At 40.0% G+C, this 16679-nt stretch overlaps 2 protein-coding genes across 3 annotated transcripts in view; both read right to left on the bottom strand.

Annotated features, from left to right (window-relative positions):
- Positions 1-144: 144 nt before the first annotated feature.
- On the bottom strand, positions 145-8334 carry LOC124399147 (protein-glutamine gamma-glutamyltransferase K-like). The gene is made up of 14 exons (XM_046869897.1): positions 8088-8334; positions 6859-6965; positions 6543-6734; positions 5640-5891; positions 5439-5557; positions 5219-5326; positions 4388-4565; positions 4137-4275; positions 3732-3924; positions 3045-3198; positions 2482-2766; positions 2244-2404; positions 1442-1578; positions 145-793 (listed from the first exon to the last, which is right to left on the bottom strand). Exons 2-14 carry the CDS (start codon positions 6962-6964, stop codon positions 649-651), a joined length of 2169 nt encoding a protein of 722 aa, XP_046725853.1. The 5' UTR covers position 6965; positions 8088-8334; the 3' UTR covers positions 145-648.
- Positions 8335-12771: 4437 nt separating this feature from the next.
- Positions 12772-16679, bottom strand: part of rabggta (Rab geranylgeranyltransferase subunit alpha) — a 7977-nt gene continuing 4069 nt past the window's right edge. The window contains exons 11-18 of one of the 2 annotated variants that reach the window (XR_006928176.1): positions 16453-16504; positions 16224-16312; positions 16039-16127; positions 15775-15891; positions 14812-14925; positions 14649-14736; positions 13557-13775; positions 12772-13087 (exon numbers count right to left, since the gene is read on the bottom strand). Coding sequence is in view for 1 of the 2 variants with exons in the window: in XM_046869901.1 (XP_046725857.1) it covers positions 13627-13775; positions 14649-14736; positions 14812-14925; positions 15775-15891; positions 16039-16127; positions 16224-16312; positions 16453-16504 (698 nt within the window). In the remaining variant the exon portion in view is untranslated. Of the gene's footprint in view, positions 13776-14648; positions 14737-14811; positions 14926-15774; positions 15892-16038; positions 16128-16223; positions 16313-16452; positions 16505-16679 lie in introns of both variants that reach the window. The other variant, XM_046869901.1, reaches the window with a different exon arrangement.

The following is a 16679-nucleotide window of genomic DNA, read 5'->3' as shown; positions in this document are numbered from 1 at the left end:
AAAATCCCTCAATCCCCGAGGCTGCAATGGTTCTTCAACCGACTACTAGGGATGTATTTATAATATATAATGCATTTTAATATAATATAATATAATATAAAGAGTTCAATGTAAAATATGTTTATTATTATTTATTACCGGCCATTTAAGATCAAATCAAACCCAATGTAAAGCAGATCTTCATGGAGATGGCTTTGTGCACGGGGGTATTGTCAAGTTGGAACATGTTTTGGGTTTCATAGTTCAAGTGATGAGAGAATTTCATACAACCACATCTGTTACATTACATACATTATTTATGAACTTTGCGTTGATAGATTTTAAATAAAAACATGGAACATGAATGGTTTCTTTTCTTTTCTCTGGTTTATCAGCAGATTTAGTGCAAAAGGAAAAGCACATAAGCATAATCCTTAACCCAGATATGAATAATACGTGGATATAAGAAATATTGTGACTTGCTTCAGAATGTTTTTCTTTGTGACGTGTGCTAATTAATAAGCGTGCTATCAAAAGAAAAAAAAAATACAAAAAAACAACGATTATCTTTATTTTTGTAAGAAATCAGCAGAAGAACTTCATTCCTAAATGCATTAAGCGTAGCACCAGATAACCTGTGCGCTCGAGTTGACGCTCTCCTGCGCATCTTTACTTCTCCTTGACGAGGATGTCGGCGACGCCGTGGACCTGCGTGAGCTGCTGACAGTCCAGAGATGCCAGGAGCTTCCTCAGCCCAGATAAGTTGGGAGTGAACTTCTCCGTCAGCGTGATGGTCTTCAGGCTGCCAATATCACTGGATGGGAAGGAATGATTGTGTCAATGTATGAGGCACAAATTCAATTTTGTCAATACACAAGCACACAACTATACACTATACAACATGCAGTGAGCTGCTTTCATTTGCTGTGAGCTGCTGTGAAATAAAGAAGAATTTTTAAAAATAGATGAAATTTTAATTTAAGTGTTGAATGAGAGACGGATTAAAATAGAATAAAAAAAGGAAAAATAATAGAATTTACAATAGAATGAAAAAGCGTCTGTATTTAAATAAAATCATAAAGAATTTAGTGTGTGTGTGTGTAATGAAAATACAAATTAAATGCAAAGTTTTTCAGGGAAAAGCCAAAATGGGCACAAATCCACCAGTGCCTCAAATCCGGCAGTGCCTCAAATCCGGCAGCGCCTCAAATCCGGCAGCGCATTACACAGCGCAAAAAACTAAAACCTTCCTCCTTGAAACCTGACTATTAATTTCAAATAAATGTGGATTTTTATTCGATTGTAATTACAGATTTATCATATTATGCTTTTCTTTTTATTCTATTTATTTTTTTATATCTACGGCACAAACAAGTCATCGTACGGTTGCACATGCTACAAATAAAATGTAATTATTTTCCAGAACATTTTGAAATGAGCTTTAAAAGTCCATATGCTTCACCCATAGCGGATGTCTTTCACTTTCAGCAAGCCCAAGCCCTGGATGCGGAGTGTGACGTTCTTCAGGACACGCGACAGTGGGTTCTTAAAGGTGATTTTTACCGCCATCTCGGTCCCCACCACGGCGTCTCCTACAGGCTGTAAAGCAGAATTGCATCATTAATACACTTTGTCCATTTGAATTTACTAAGTTCAATATAAAGCTGCAAACCTGTACCTAACATCAGTGTCCTATGGGAATGCAATGAAGAAACAGTATCTGGATGTTTCCTGCTTGCATCACATCTCTGCTGATTTCTTGAATCGGATTGGTCAGAAGGTGTTTAGTAATTTTTCCTCAACAGTTTTGTTTATATCAATGCACTCATACGTGATCGTGTAGGTGTAGCTGGTGTTATAGGGAAACTTTCTATAAGGAAGTAATCAGTTAACATTTGTGGCAGGAGTCTGAAGTATCAGCAATTTTTAACAGTCAGTATGGCTTCAGTCATGGCAAGGTCTTCAGGATGGAGGACCTCATTTATTTTTTGCCTCATTAAAGTGAGAGAGAGAAAACCGTTAGGCTGCTGAAAGAATATCTTACAGCTGAGAACTTCTGGAATAAATGTACTGATTCACTGTGGTGTAAAAGAAATAAAACACTTGAAAATATTAGACTTTTGAGATGGAACATTGCTTCGGAATCCCACATTATGTTGTATTTGGATCTTCTTCCCTCAACAGTATAATCTAAACTTGCTGAAGAGACTCCTGACTAAAACGTTCAGCGTAGTGCCAATCATGGGAGCCTCTCGAGAACTTACGGTGAGGATGATGTCGGGCGTACGCAGGCGGAAGCTGTGCCTGATGGCCAGAACCTGCTTGGTCTCAGTGACTCGTCCAAGCACAGTGAGCATCAGGGAAGAGTGGTCCACCAGCTGGTCCTTGTACTGATCATATGGAACGGTCCACACCTGTGTCTTGACTGTAAGGGTATCAAGAAAATCTGAAGTTATACAGTTCTCAAAAACATTCAGAATTATGTTCTGAATGATCGCCCACCTTCTTTGGGATTGAGCTTCACTGAGATTTCCTCCTTCTTCACTGTGCCCTTGAGCACGCCAGTATAGTACATGATCGCCACCTGGCAGTAGAGCTTGATGCTGCGCGTCTCAGAGCTCCCATTGTTCACGATGAAGGAGAGCCGAGCATCCTCGCCCACCCACTGCCCCACCTCGTCCACAGTGACCGCTAATGTGACATCCTTGTCCACGGCACAGGGGTAGGTATTAGGCCTAGAGCCATAAGAGGAAGCAGTTTCCACGGCGATTCGCTCGGCTTCAGACCCTAATGATGTTAACAGTGGGAAAAAGAAATATAAACCAAAATTTACATTTACAGCATTTGGTGGACATCTTTTTTAGAGTGACTTAGAGTTATCTCAGTTATACATCTGAGCAACTGAGGGTTAAGGACGTTGTTCGAGGGTCCAGAAGTGGCAGCTTGGTGGTACTGGGATTTGAACTAACAACCTTCAGATCAAAGTCCAACATCTTTTCTACTGTGCTACCTCTTCCCCAACAGGGTAAATATGGCAGCAAAAATTATTTGTTGAGTGGTTTTACCTTCTGGATGTTTGTAAAGGTGTGTGATGTCCACTCTGAGGTCAGAACCCACTGCTTTGGTGCTGATATTTTTGCCCACCACATTCTTCTCACAGGAGATTTGAGTGAAGGTGCCGTTACTTTGTCTCTGCCAGACGATCCTGTCGCTGTTCACCTACAATCACACAAACACTATCAGCTATTACTACTATCTTTGTTCTGAAATCTACAACTGGATTTTAGTAGAACCTTTATCTAAACTTTCTTGGTACTTGGAGAACTTCATTATTTTAGCATTCTCAGCTTCCTAGTGGTCAGAAAATACTAGGTTTTAGCTTCGGACTGTTTGAACTGTTCTGTTGGATCTATGATGATCTCAGATGTTGAGCTATTCTGTGAGTTGTTCTGTAGCTCCTGGTTGCACAACATCAACTGACTATATAAGACTGTAGGAAGGACGTTACTCATAATCACTCACTCCGATGCTCATGGTGGTTCTCACTTTCTGGTGTTTTGGCTTGTTTTTATGATTTATAAACACACTCTTGATATCACCCAAATAAGGATGGGTTTCACTTTTGAGTCTGGTTCCTTTTGAGGTTTCTTCTTTATACGGAGTTAAATAAGGTTTTATAAGGAGTTTTTCCTTACCACAGTAGCCCGAGCTTTATTGTTCCTATGATCCAAAGATATTTTTAGATTATATACCTCAGCAAAAACAAACGGGGCATCGTATTTCATATAGACCAGTCCATCCCGGATGGCTGCCAGAGGGATGGGGCCACAGCAGAATATGCCCTGACTTGTCTCCTGAGGTGTGGCATCTACAACCTGCCAACCCCCCATTCCATCTGGTAGATCAGACCGGGCCATCCAGCATTCGTTCCACACGTGGAAATTCCTGCAGAGAAAGTATACAAAATATACTTCTGTTTGATACATCGAATAGAGAAAATCGATCAGTTCATGATTAGCATAAAAAATGTCATTACATGATTGGTTTTCCCTGAACACCAAATATATGGTGTTGCAGGTTTGATCTTTCGTTTTGCTTTGGAATGAATTGCATTTCTGCACAACTGTGAGATCAAAAAGAATGTTGTGTGTTTGTACCAAATCGAGTCGTTGTTGAGCTTCTCAATCGGATTCATTTTCTCATCAAAATACACATCGGTCGTCAAGGAAACGTCCGTGTCGTGGGCCGAGCTGAAGTTTGTGACACTTCGGGTGGGAATGCCCAAACACCTGAGGACTGGAAAACCGGACATAGGTGAGGTGAGAGGGTGGAGAATTGGTCAAACGAGTGAAAGATGTGGTCATCCTAAAAAGGAACTAATTAAATGATATGTACACATGTACTGTACCAGTGTTGGTGACCCCTGAAAAGACCCAGCACTGGCCATATTTAACAGGCTTTCCTCCACTTTTGTGGTACTGCCTCAGAATTTCCACACTGCCGTTCCATAACAATGGGGACGTCCCGTTCGCGTAGTTACTCGACCAATTCCCTTCCAACACACCTTGATCATCAGGAGAGTTGACCTGGCACCAAGAAATCAGACTTTTTTCTTTTCTAAACTCAAGAAAAATCTTAATTGGTTGATATATAGATAGACCCCGAGTTACGATGGTTTGAATTATGATGTTTTTTCTTATTTTGCGATGACGATAGCAAAGGCAAAAAAAGTTGTATTTATTTTCATATAGCAGGTAGGATACATTGGGATGCCAGCGGTCGACAGGGTGCAGTTGTCTTGTTAGAGCGCGTATTTTTTGGGGCGTTTCAAAGCTCAATAATAGCTTTTGTCTCCGTCCTTTTTTTATAGCACCAGACATTGTAGCAAAATGCGTTGGGCTCCGCCCTCACTCGTGGACCCCCGCTGCCACAAACATTTATACTGTAAAGTATATACAGTACAGTAGTGTAAATTGCTCTGCTTTGCTAAATTATGTACTGTAATGTGTTAAATTACAGTAATCCCCCGTTTTACCGCGGTTCGAATCTCGCGCCCCCAGTTTATTGTTGGTGTCCGTTTATCGTACGTATGTAGACATCTCCATCGTAAATCTGGGACTACCTGTATATTTATATACATACATACATACATATATATATATATATATATATATATATATATATATATATATATATATATATATATATACTGTATATCATGGCTGTAAAAGACACTCACCATGGCTGACACAACTCTGGCAATGTTAACAGGATTTCGCCGACCTGTGTTCAAGGCTTGACTCTTCTCCAGTATGAACAGACATGCTGCGAGAACCCCGTCAGCAAACTGCACACATGAACATACAAGTTCTCTCAACATCAGTTAAATCTACAGCCTGAACTTTCTACCTAAATAAGTATTAATAGTACCTCTGAATATAATAATGTGAATGTAATACCTGTCCAAAGATCCAGTTCCTCTCTCCAATCTGACTATCATTTCCATAGTAGAGCACTCCCACATCGTTAAGAACATACTCGTTCCTCTCGTCCTCGTTATCCATAAACACAGCGTCATCTGGGCAGGTAGAGGGAAATACTGATGTTACACTGGAATTTTTGAATCCGTCATCCCATTTCTGCCCATTTCTGCCCATTACCTTTACACCAGGGGTTAAACAGCAGGTAGAGATCATTTTCAGGTTTGTGTTTATAAGTGTGGCTTCCTTTCGGGGTCCATGTTATCAGATTGAGCTTGTAGCGACCAATGGGAGCAGTCGGCGGGGAGTTGACGCACACTTTTATCCTGGTGTCTTTCTGTTCTATGATCTTTGCCTCCCATTTCGTGTTCTCGAACTTTTCGACTAGACGGACAGTAACGAGGGTGTCTCTCGAAAACATTGGAATAGGGCCTGTAACACGGACAGACAAAAATATGTTCATCATCATAGTGAAGGATCCCATACTGGGGTGAAATTTGGGCTGTTGTATTTGTCGGAGAATAAAATGCTGAAAAATGTAGGTGTGGGATCCTTAACCTATCAGCAATCCCAACTCCGCCCCCTTTATTCATAAAAACGATTCTTGACCACACCCTTAATTCCCATCGCTGTAGACACTCTAATCTGTGGTTTCCAGTATCTTTGCATCATTCAAACATTTTTACATTTATGGCAGATGCACTAATCCAGAACAACTTATAATTATATCAATCAACTGAGCTGTTGAGAGTTAAGGGCCTTGCTCAAGGGCCCAGCGACAGCAGCTTAGTGGTGCTGGGATTTGAACTCATAAACCTCTGATCAGAAGTCCAACATCATAACCCCTGAGCTATTTAAACAAGTTTTAAGGTTCTGTTGTATCATTTGTCTGGTTATATAATAATTAAAATCAACACTATTATTATTATTATTATTATTATTATTATTATTATAAGACTATGATACTAATTATGTCCACAGAATGATATTGTTGGTAAACATTTAAATGAGGTTTCTCATCTTAATTAATATAATGGAGAATTAGCATTCAGATAACCACTTCAGATGATTTCGGCACCTCACCCAGCCTGAGCTCCAGGTGTAGTTTGTCAGATTTGGGCTCGAACGCTCGTGAGAACTCAATCCACATCTGAAAGCCCTGCCCTCGACGAACGACGAGGTCATCGCTTTGGTAACGGTCCGTGTGATGTTCCAGGCGGTTCTGACCTGTTTTAGACTTGAGGAGATCTATGGAGAGCACTAATAACCGACCATCTGAGAGACAGAGAAGAAAGAGAGAGAAAGAATGAAAGGATGAAAGAAAGAGATTGGTACAATTTGTGCATTTTATGGATCGACTTCCAGCATCCATATGATCTCTCAATCCTTTGCTGCTTACCGTTTTTCCCTTCATTTGGTGTCAGTAGTGGTTCCACAAAGGCATTAAGCGTGGCGGAGGGGAAGCGGCCCTCATTGGGACAAGTACCAGTGGGTGCTGCAGACATTCTAAAGAAGACAGAGTGAAGCGAACTCATGCTGAAATTGTATGAGAATAACAGCGCTATAAACCCACTGCACATTTATTATTCCATTCACCTGAGCATAAGATTGGGCTGTGTTTTTAAACATCTCATTCCACAATTGCTGTTATAATAACCTCCACTCTTCTGGGAAGATGTTACCAGATTTTGGAGTGTGCTTGTGGAGATTTCAGACAAGGGTGTAAAAGTCAGATGCTGTACAGTAGGTGAGATGAGGAGGTGTGTGAAAAATTCAACCCATACGGTAGGTGTTCAATAGGTTTCGAGCTCTATAGCAGGAGATCTTCCACTCCAACTCTTGTACTGCAGAGTATATCTTCATAGAGTTGGCTTTGTGCACAGAAGCAATGTAATGCTTGAACAAGTTTGGGTCTTTTAGTTTAAGTTTAAGACAATAATAATAAGACATAAGGCACTCTTAGTGTCGGTCCCTGATAAATAGGGAGGGTTGCGTTAAGAAGAACATCCAGCATGTCTATTTAACTAAGGTGTCTCTCCTGCAGCAGTATTTTGGAACAGTCAGGTACAATAACAGAACATTCCTACTGATGTGCAGTTGGTGGTGCTCTGTGACCAAGTAAATGATTTTCTGACGCATTTTTGGGAGTATTGACTGCACAAGAAATTTGGCAACACACAAAAAAAAAAAAACATTAACAGAACATCGATCTGAGCTCAAGCTCGGACCCAGGAACCCTGATTGTATTGATTGTATTGCAGATGAAACAATTGAACTTGGTGTAAAGAGAATCCTGATCACCTTTACAGTAATCCAGTTCAATGTACAATCATGAGGAGAAACTTCCTGGAATGGCACACAATATGAGAGGAATTTGACTCAAACGGAAGACCTTCAGTGGTAAGATAGTGCTCTGATTTTCTGCATTTATACTGTAAACGAATAGTAACAAACAAACCTGTGAGTGATTTGTTTTGCTTTTGAATGACAGGACAGAGAAGAATCCAGGTGTAGATTTATTTTTATAGATCTATTCATTTCGTGCTTGTCAATCATTTTATGGTAGATTTCAAGCAGCCATGAGAAAAAACAAACAAGAAAAAACAGGTATTAAAGATTTGCACTTACCTGACGTATTTGCTCTTATCGTTGGGTCGAAATACAATGTTAAAGTACGTTGTAGTTCAGAGGACCAGGGTACCTTTCGCCGCCTAGTTTTGTGTCTTCTGTCACTACCACATTCCTGTTTCTAATCATATTTATACACACACACACACAAAAAAAACCACTTTCATTTCACATTTGTCCCTCCCAGTCCAGTGTCCCAAACACGAGGTGTGAACTTCTAAAACAAAGGAATATAATGTAATCTAATAATTTCACCAAACTGTAAAAAAAACCCCATGATTGAGATAATTAGGTACTTAATATTTTAATACAAATTTTTCAAATCCTACAATATTTGCGCCAGCTTTAAATTGAATGAAGATATCAAAAATTTGATTCCTACAAACATTTATCTGAGACTATGTCTGGTTCGCCCCTCTCCGTCCCACCCAGCCCAAACTTTAGGACTCACAGCTGAAATGTCCTAAGTAACTTTAAACAGTTCCTGATAAAAAAAATGTGCTACATACACAAGTTATCTATCTTCTGGAAAGAAGGCACTTTGAGCTTCACTGTCAATCATAAAAGTTGATATTGCTCAAAATAGATAATAAGTTATAGATGATGAAGTGCAAGAGCAATATCAACTTTGAATAATGGACAGTTTTGTCCACTTTTATTAGGGAACTGTTAACATTTAAAGTTAGATAGAGAATTTTCCGCTGTCAGTCCCAAAAGCTGTGGTGAAGGCTAACAGGTTAAACCTTCCCAATTTGTCTAAATGAAGAGTTCTGAATCTGACTATAAATGAAATTTGTTTCAAATCCTCCAATTTCTGGAAAAAAATCGAACAACAGTGTTCAAAGTTGACCAACTACAGCTACATTGCAAAAGCATGAATAGTTGGCAGAGGTGTGGCTACAGATTTGTTTCTTTTTAGGAGGGAATGAGGAACTATATATATATATACGAAAACAAAGCCGGGATTATTTTCACAGTCTGCATTAATAATGGCGAAGAGTGACGCATTTGTGCGTTGTGTAAAAGCAGTAACGGCACATATTTTTTATAAATCAGTGCGCAATTTACTGTCAACTAATCGTCTTATTGAAAAATACATTTAGTGGCTGATGCGTGGGCCCCTGAACATCACAATATATACGTGCTTCGTCCACAAACTTTTGCAGCAATAAATTATGGAAGCAAAGATTTGTTTAGAATGCTGTTGTTTGCTGTCACTTGACATTTTTCACTGGAACTTAAAGACCACAAATCCCCATTCTTTAAAAAAATCTATTTATTCTTTAAAAAACATCCCAAATCTAAAAAAGTGTTGGACAGTAAGGAAGTGAATGTAATTCGTTCCTGTACTTAAGTAGCTTTTTCAAGTATCTGTACTTTACTGAAGTATTTCCATTCGGGGAGAATTTTCATTTTCAGATTCAAATTTCAAAGTCAAATGTTTCACTTTCACTGCTGAAACACGTAGCGAGTCACCAATCAGGATCGAGCGCACGCTCTGTTTTACACGTGTTCTGATTGGTGCTTGGTGTATCTACTGATCACCAACATACAGTTCAGCATCAGTTTAACAGTTCAACATTTAGAAAGGAATAAATGATGAAGAAACTCCAGACTCGAACTCGACACAACTCACGTGACCTCGTTTACACCATTTTTACACGAAGGTTTTGGGTTCATGATGATTGTAATAGAAATCAATCAGTGTTTGAGTCATTAATATCATTGTATTAATAGATCAGTGTGCTGAGAGTCACATTCATATAAAAATTATAATAGGAACATTATAGTTATAATAAATCACTACTTTGGATACTTAAGTACATTTGAAGGCAAAAATGTTTGTATTTTTACTCAAGTGAATCTTTTAAGAGACACTTTTACTGGAGTCATATTTATTTAGAGACTTTACTTTTACTCAAGTACATGGTTTGTGTACTTCAGCCACCACTGATAGGAACTGTTTCTGATTTCCAGTGATATAAAAATCCATTTTTGGGTAAATGATATACTTACAATTCAATTCATTTAAATTTGTAGACAATTTTTTTAATGTACATCGTCTCAGTAGAGCTCTACAGAGATAAACAGGTTCTAAAGTTGTATAAAAGAGCGTATAAGTTCATGGTCTATAAGTTTAAGCTGATGGTATCAAGTTTGTCATTTAGCAAACCAGTGTTGATTTATTCATTGACAGAGACTAAATGCTATAAATGTAAATGTTCCTTATAATTGTAAGTTTATCTCCAACGAGTGAGCGAGTGGTGAATGTGGTGAAGGAAAAACTCCCTGAGATGGCATGAGGAAGAAACTTTGAGAGGAACCAGACTCAAAAGGTCCTCATCTGGGTTACAGAAAGAGTTAATAAACAGGTTTCATGATTTTCACATGGCAACAGTTACACATTACAATCACTCAGTGTATAAAAAAAAAAAAAAAAAAAACGGAAGAAAAAACCCCCTTTTTTTTTTGTCTGGTGTGAATTTCATCTTTCCGGAATGTAGAATCAAAACAAGGTTGCAGACCACGCCCAGAAACTCCACCTGACGAGCCGTTGCTAATTTAAAGCAAATGTTTAAGTGACACTTCAATAAAATAACTTTCACATTCACTTCAATATTCTCTTTCACCACTTCAGTGACTGATGAAAGCCTGTGTTTGTGAGCTGAAAGCGTTTACAGGTTAAACGTGTTCGAGAGGAGAAATGTTTAGGTATTAAAATTCATCACAACTCAAGTCTGCGTGATCTAGTCAGCGTATGATCCAAGTATCAATTTTTAATCTTTAAGTGTGGAAAGACAGCTTTTCAGAGGGACCCTTGTTACTGAACGTCTTGTCGAGAAGCTTGAGAACAAGAACTGGGGGGCAAAGATCATAAAACAGAGAGAAACCAGGATAAATCACTATGAAGATATAGTTTGCATGGGTTGGAGTGGAAGACCTTGAATGGCCTGCTCTCCAGCCATATGTGGTTCTTCCCCAAACTGTTACCGCACTGTTGGAGGCACACAATTGGACGAGATGTCTGGCTGTTGGAGCATTAAATTTCCCATTCACTTATATGGATATTGTACACAGATATGTTTTGGAGTGAAAGATCTGCAGCTCCAGAGCCCTATTGAACATGATGAATGTGAACGCTGACTGCACCCCAGGCCTCCTCACCTCACCTACATCACTACCTGACTTTACTAACACCCTTGTGTTTAAAGGAATCTCTACAAAATCTAGTGGAACATAGCGGTCATAAGGTGGACATGAAGCAGCCCACAGTTTCTTTGTTCGAATGTTTTTTTTATTTCACTCGACCGTCCCAGCAGATTATTACCACCGTTATATCAATTGTAAGAACATTTTGTTCTCTCACCACACCTGCAACTAAAATGAATTAATGCCATTTAGTCCCAGCTCCAGACAGAATGCTTAACGCTAAAAGAAAAGGCGATTTTAGAAGAGCTGGAAAAACAAGTATACATCCAGAAACCGCTGCAGGAATGATGACTTTCTGAAACAAATCATGGGAAACTTTACAGCAAATGTAGCAGCTGAACCCAATCCTGGGAGAAGGTGGTTTTTAATTACAGCTAACAAGGGCTGATGATTTCCAACACTACACACTCGACTTCCTGAAAAGAAGCACATTCAGGAATATCTCGAGCGTCACAGCTCCAGCAGTCTGGAGATATTATGTCAAAATGAAATCATACACGACCCCTTGAGGACTTTGTTGGTCTACAGCAGAGATCCCAAACCCATTCCATATATGAGAAGAAAGAAGAAAAAAACATTATTTGCCTTGAGCCTTCACAGATCTGTGGGATCTTACAGCATACGTTGCAGGTTAACCAATCTGACTGCGAGTTTGCGACACCGAGGCCATCTAGCAGGCGTCCGATCACCCTGGCATTTCACAACTTCTTATTGGTCAGAGAGCGCACCATTCAGTCTCGCAAACCGCATCTGTAGCAAATATATTCATGTGGATTTTAATAGCAGATTTTTCATTACAGGATGACTGAGGGAGAAGAAATTGATTTGAAGGAATTGATTTGATTGTGAAGTAAATTCGACAAACACTTAATAGGAAGCAAAATAAAAAAACAACAGATGATAAGCTTCTTTACAAGCCGTTTATACTTTCGCATTTTCTTTCCTGTAGAATTTGCCTTCATTTCAAATCCAGAGGAAAAGTGCAAAAGCACAGAAAATCCCGGGGTGATGTGATGAGGTGAATATCGATGCTTCTGCTGGAGATGATGTATGTGGAGGTGCAGTTGTGGCTCCAGTGAAAGGAGACGTGTTCTTGCGTTCATTCTGACTGTGAGATTCCTGTGCTGCAGCGCTTTGTTTTACTGCACTTCTCTATACAGTGTCAATGATCAGTTTTAAGAGGCGGATTGCTGCAGTCAGGACACTATGAAGGCCTGGGGGTGAAATCTACGTCTGGGGTACTGATGTACTTTCAATCCACTTCACATAAGTGGGATCTTTGGCTCTTAATAGGGAAAATTTTTTTTGTCTTCTACAGGACATATCTCCTGCTGGGTTGGAATGCAAGCCTGTAGGCATAGTGGATATTTGTGGAGAAGACTGAAGACTTATACCTGAAGCAGTGAAGGTGTGGAGGTGGTGTATATCATAGAGTTAGAAAAATAAATTATAAATCAAATAAATGACAAAAAAAACGACTTGAGTGATGCTTTATTTGTAGTTTTATAGGTATATTTAAGTGTGCACAAACACACACACACACACACACACACACACACACACACACAGTAATTAAGTCTGACTCATGAATTATCATGTTTGGCTCAGTCGAGCAGATGTAACTCATCCAGACACCATGTCGTTAAAGTAATCCTCATAAAGCAACCCGTCCGTGTTTTTCTAATAAAGAAGGAATGCGTAACATCACTGGCCACACACACACACACACGCACACACACACACACACACACACACACACACACACGCACACACACACACACACACACACAAGCTATAAACCACTTGTTGGGATGCTGATTTAGGAAAAGAACCCCTGCTTGCCTGGTGTGTTTTATTCCACTTATACCACAGCAACTGGCCGGTGATTACGCTTTTTTATGACACTGAACGTTGTGATGGCGTGAACTGAACTGGTTGGATGTTTCACGATTGGTTACAGCAGCCGTATACAGGAGGCTTCACCACTATTCCTTCACCACTGACACTGGAGACTCCTTCCATAAACTGACGACTCTTTACGGAAAACTCCACCCCACCAGGAGCGTCTGTGCTACACCATGTTCTTGTGCAGGTGCTGTTACTTTTACAAAACAATCTGAATGGAGAATGTATTAATGGAGTGGTTGAAGTGAACAGGCGCTCTCTCGTCGAGACCGGTGTACAGCACTACAACTTCCACAGGGCTACACCTCAGAATAAATATAGTCAAGCTGACTCATGAAAGGTCTCATTCAGTCCCACACACACACACACACACACACACACACACACACACACACACACACACACAGCTATGTTTGGGAGTTGATCAGAGTAAAAGGTCAGTAAGTGATGGGAGCAGCTCGGCTAGCTCTGCCTGGATGTTGGCGCTCTTGGTGACAGGATTGCCGCGGAGATCCAGCCTGCTGAGCGTTGGACACGTGGCGAGCGGGGAAAGGTCGGAGATTTGCGAGATTTCTGTCATCGGCGTTAAAGAGGAAACCTTTTTCCTTTTATTTGAACCTGTCCATTGGAATTGTAAGATCTGCTGTCCATGAGTTGGATCTCCTGCTATAGAGCTCCAACACTATAAAAAAAAAAAAAAAAAAAAACATCTTCCCAGAAGAGTGGAGCTCATAATAACAGCAAAATTGGGACTCATAGTGGAACGGAGTTTTTTAGGTGTCCACAGACTTTTGACCTGAACACACAACCTCATACTCTCAAGTGAAGATCTCGATTATAAATGTGTGTGATTTGAACCTTCAATGATTTGCAGATAAAATCGCAATATTACCGATACTGATTCCCAAATTGGAACGTGTTTAATGTCAACGTCAATCTGAATGCGTCAAGGAATTGTTTTTGTTGCATTATTAATATTTAAATCGTGTCAAAGAAATGGCACTGTTGCCATAGTAACCGGAGCTGTATTAGTTTCTGTTGAATGCACGATCCTTCTCTAATATCTCCGTGGATGTGCATGTTGTGGCACAAAAGTTCACGATGGGGCTTGTTTTTGGAAGAACGGGAGTTTGTTCTTACTTCATGCCGAGTTACACTTGCAGACGGACGGCAGACGGAAGCATTCCTCAGGGATTAGATGTGCGCTGGTAAAAAAAAAAAACTTTTGTTGGAACAATGAGCGCTCGTGTCATCCAATTAATCAAAACGCTATCACGCCTTCGATGCTTTTGTCTGCCAGCCGATGAGTGAACCCATGCAAGGTGTGTGTGTGTGTGTGTGTGTGTGTGTTTACAGCCCTGCCCCTTAATGCAAACATACTACTTTAAATCATTGTTCCAGGATTTGCTTTTTGCTCTTTGTTTAACCTCTTGGATAAAAGGATACGGTTGTTTCGCAAAGACACCTCCTCCAGTTTGGCCAGATGGTACAGTCCATCCAGATTCTCTATTGCGTTATCATCAGCCTCCAGAACCTGAGACACAAAACACAGCTACTCACAGATATCCATAAAAAGCAAATAAATGGAAATACCTGACAGAGCGCTTACCTCGAGGCACTGCAGCATGGCGAGATGTGGCGGCAACTTCGTGAGCTGATTGGAACACAGGTTGATGTGAGTGACCAATAGGAGCTGGTCCAGGTGGCACATCGTGCTCAGGTTCTTATAAAAATAAAAAGAACACGTGAAACATTATGTAACATCCTGTGTACTTATGACTTTTTGTGTCATCTTGTGTTGCTTTATAGAGCGCCTTGGTCCTACAGAGACGTCGTTTCATTTCACACATTAGAGCGTGGAAATGGCAATAAAGCCACGTGACTTGACTGCAGTTCAGATATAAATCACACAGCGGAGACTCGGTACGCGAGATCTGTGATGCCATTTATGGGCGTCTTCACGTGAAAAAACACCAAGGACCAGAGATATATATACACCAGATTTTTAATTTCTTTTACATTTTTTTTTATATTTTCTTAACTTAGATTTACACATCCGGCAATTAAAACCGTCCGTGTGGAAACATAGCAAAGGTTTCGTCTGGTGTAATTTAACGCACCTTAATTACTTAAAACATACACAAGAATATTTTGTCTTTGTGCTCTGTGTTGAGTTCGGTTTCACTAAAAAAGTGTGTGTGTGTGTGTGTGTGTTACAGAATAAAAATATATTTTGGAAATTTTAAATATTTACAACATAATAGTGGAATTAAATAGAATATACAATATAATGAAAATAAAAAGAATCTACATTTGGTATGTACAGATGAGGCGTTGAGAGAGCTGGGCAGACTGAAGCACTAAAGCCCCGCTGCATCACTCTCGTTAGATAAAGATGAAAGCGAAAGACAATGCAGTGTTGTTCAGGATGAAATTTTCCATTGAAAAGTCAAATTTCTCACTTGGTCTCTCTATCGGTTTCATTCTGAATCTCTGATTACATTCAGGCAACAGTTTCGCAGGTCTGCTAATGAACATCACACATCACGTACACCCGACGCCTGGTGCTTACCGCATTCGAGAGACTGAAGACCCGCACTTCGGCATACTCCATTTTCAGGATAGTGTTCTCGATCATGAACTTACTGCAGAGATCGCTGTAGTACGAGAAGCGCATCGGATCCACTTCCTGTAAGACAATCAGGTACTCTCATGTGACGTATCGGGATCATTGGTTTAGTAAAACGAAGGTGCAAAATTACAGCCATGTTACAGAAAACTAAAATCTTAACACGATGTCACTGTTTTTGGATTTAGATGTGAAAGTAAAGTAAACCTTCAGTGTCTGGAAATGAGCGAGCGTCTCTTTCTCGTGACCCAACGGATCCAGAGCTCTCATCAGGAGGATTATAGTTAACAGACACCCTGCAGGGGGAAGGAAAGGAGTAAAAAGGGAATAAGGGCAAGACTAAAGAAATATATAGAACTCCATCGTATCATTTAACCAGATCAGGAAATTACATTTATTTTGAGGCTCCAGTTCCAGGAGTTGAGTACAGGACTCGAGCTCAGACTGCAGAACTGATGTCTTCTCTACAGACAGATCGCTCCTAACACACACACACACACACACACACACAGGGTTATCATGTGTATTAATAGCAAACCAGCAAAACAAAGAAAGCAAAGATAATAATGAGACAGACAGACAGACGGACAGACAGACAGACGGATGTTTGCGTCTGTGTACCTGAAGAGCTCCTGATCCGTGGCGGAATCCCTGCACCAACTCTCCATACAACCTGCAGGGGAAAAGAAAGAGTAAATATCTTCAGCAGAGATTTGGGACACATGAAAGCTTTATTTCAACCCAATAGAAACAACATTTACAGGGTACAATCCTGTACAAATAATCCACACACACACACACACACACACACACACACACACACACACACACACACACACACACACACA

The sequence above is a fragment of the Silurus meridionalis genome, chromosome 16 (genome assembly GCF_014805685.1).
Source record: "Silurus meridionalis isolate SWU-2019-XX chromosome 16, ASM1480568v1, whole genome shotgun sequence".
Lineage (NCBI taxonomy): Eukaryota > Metazoa > Chordata > Actinopteri > Siluriformes > Siluridae > Silurus > Silurus meridionalis.
This window is presented reverse-complemented; position numbering and strand designations above follow the sequence as displayed.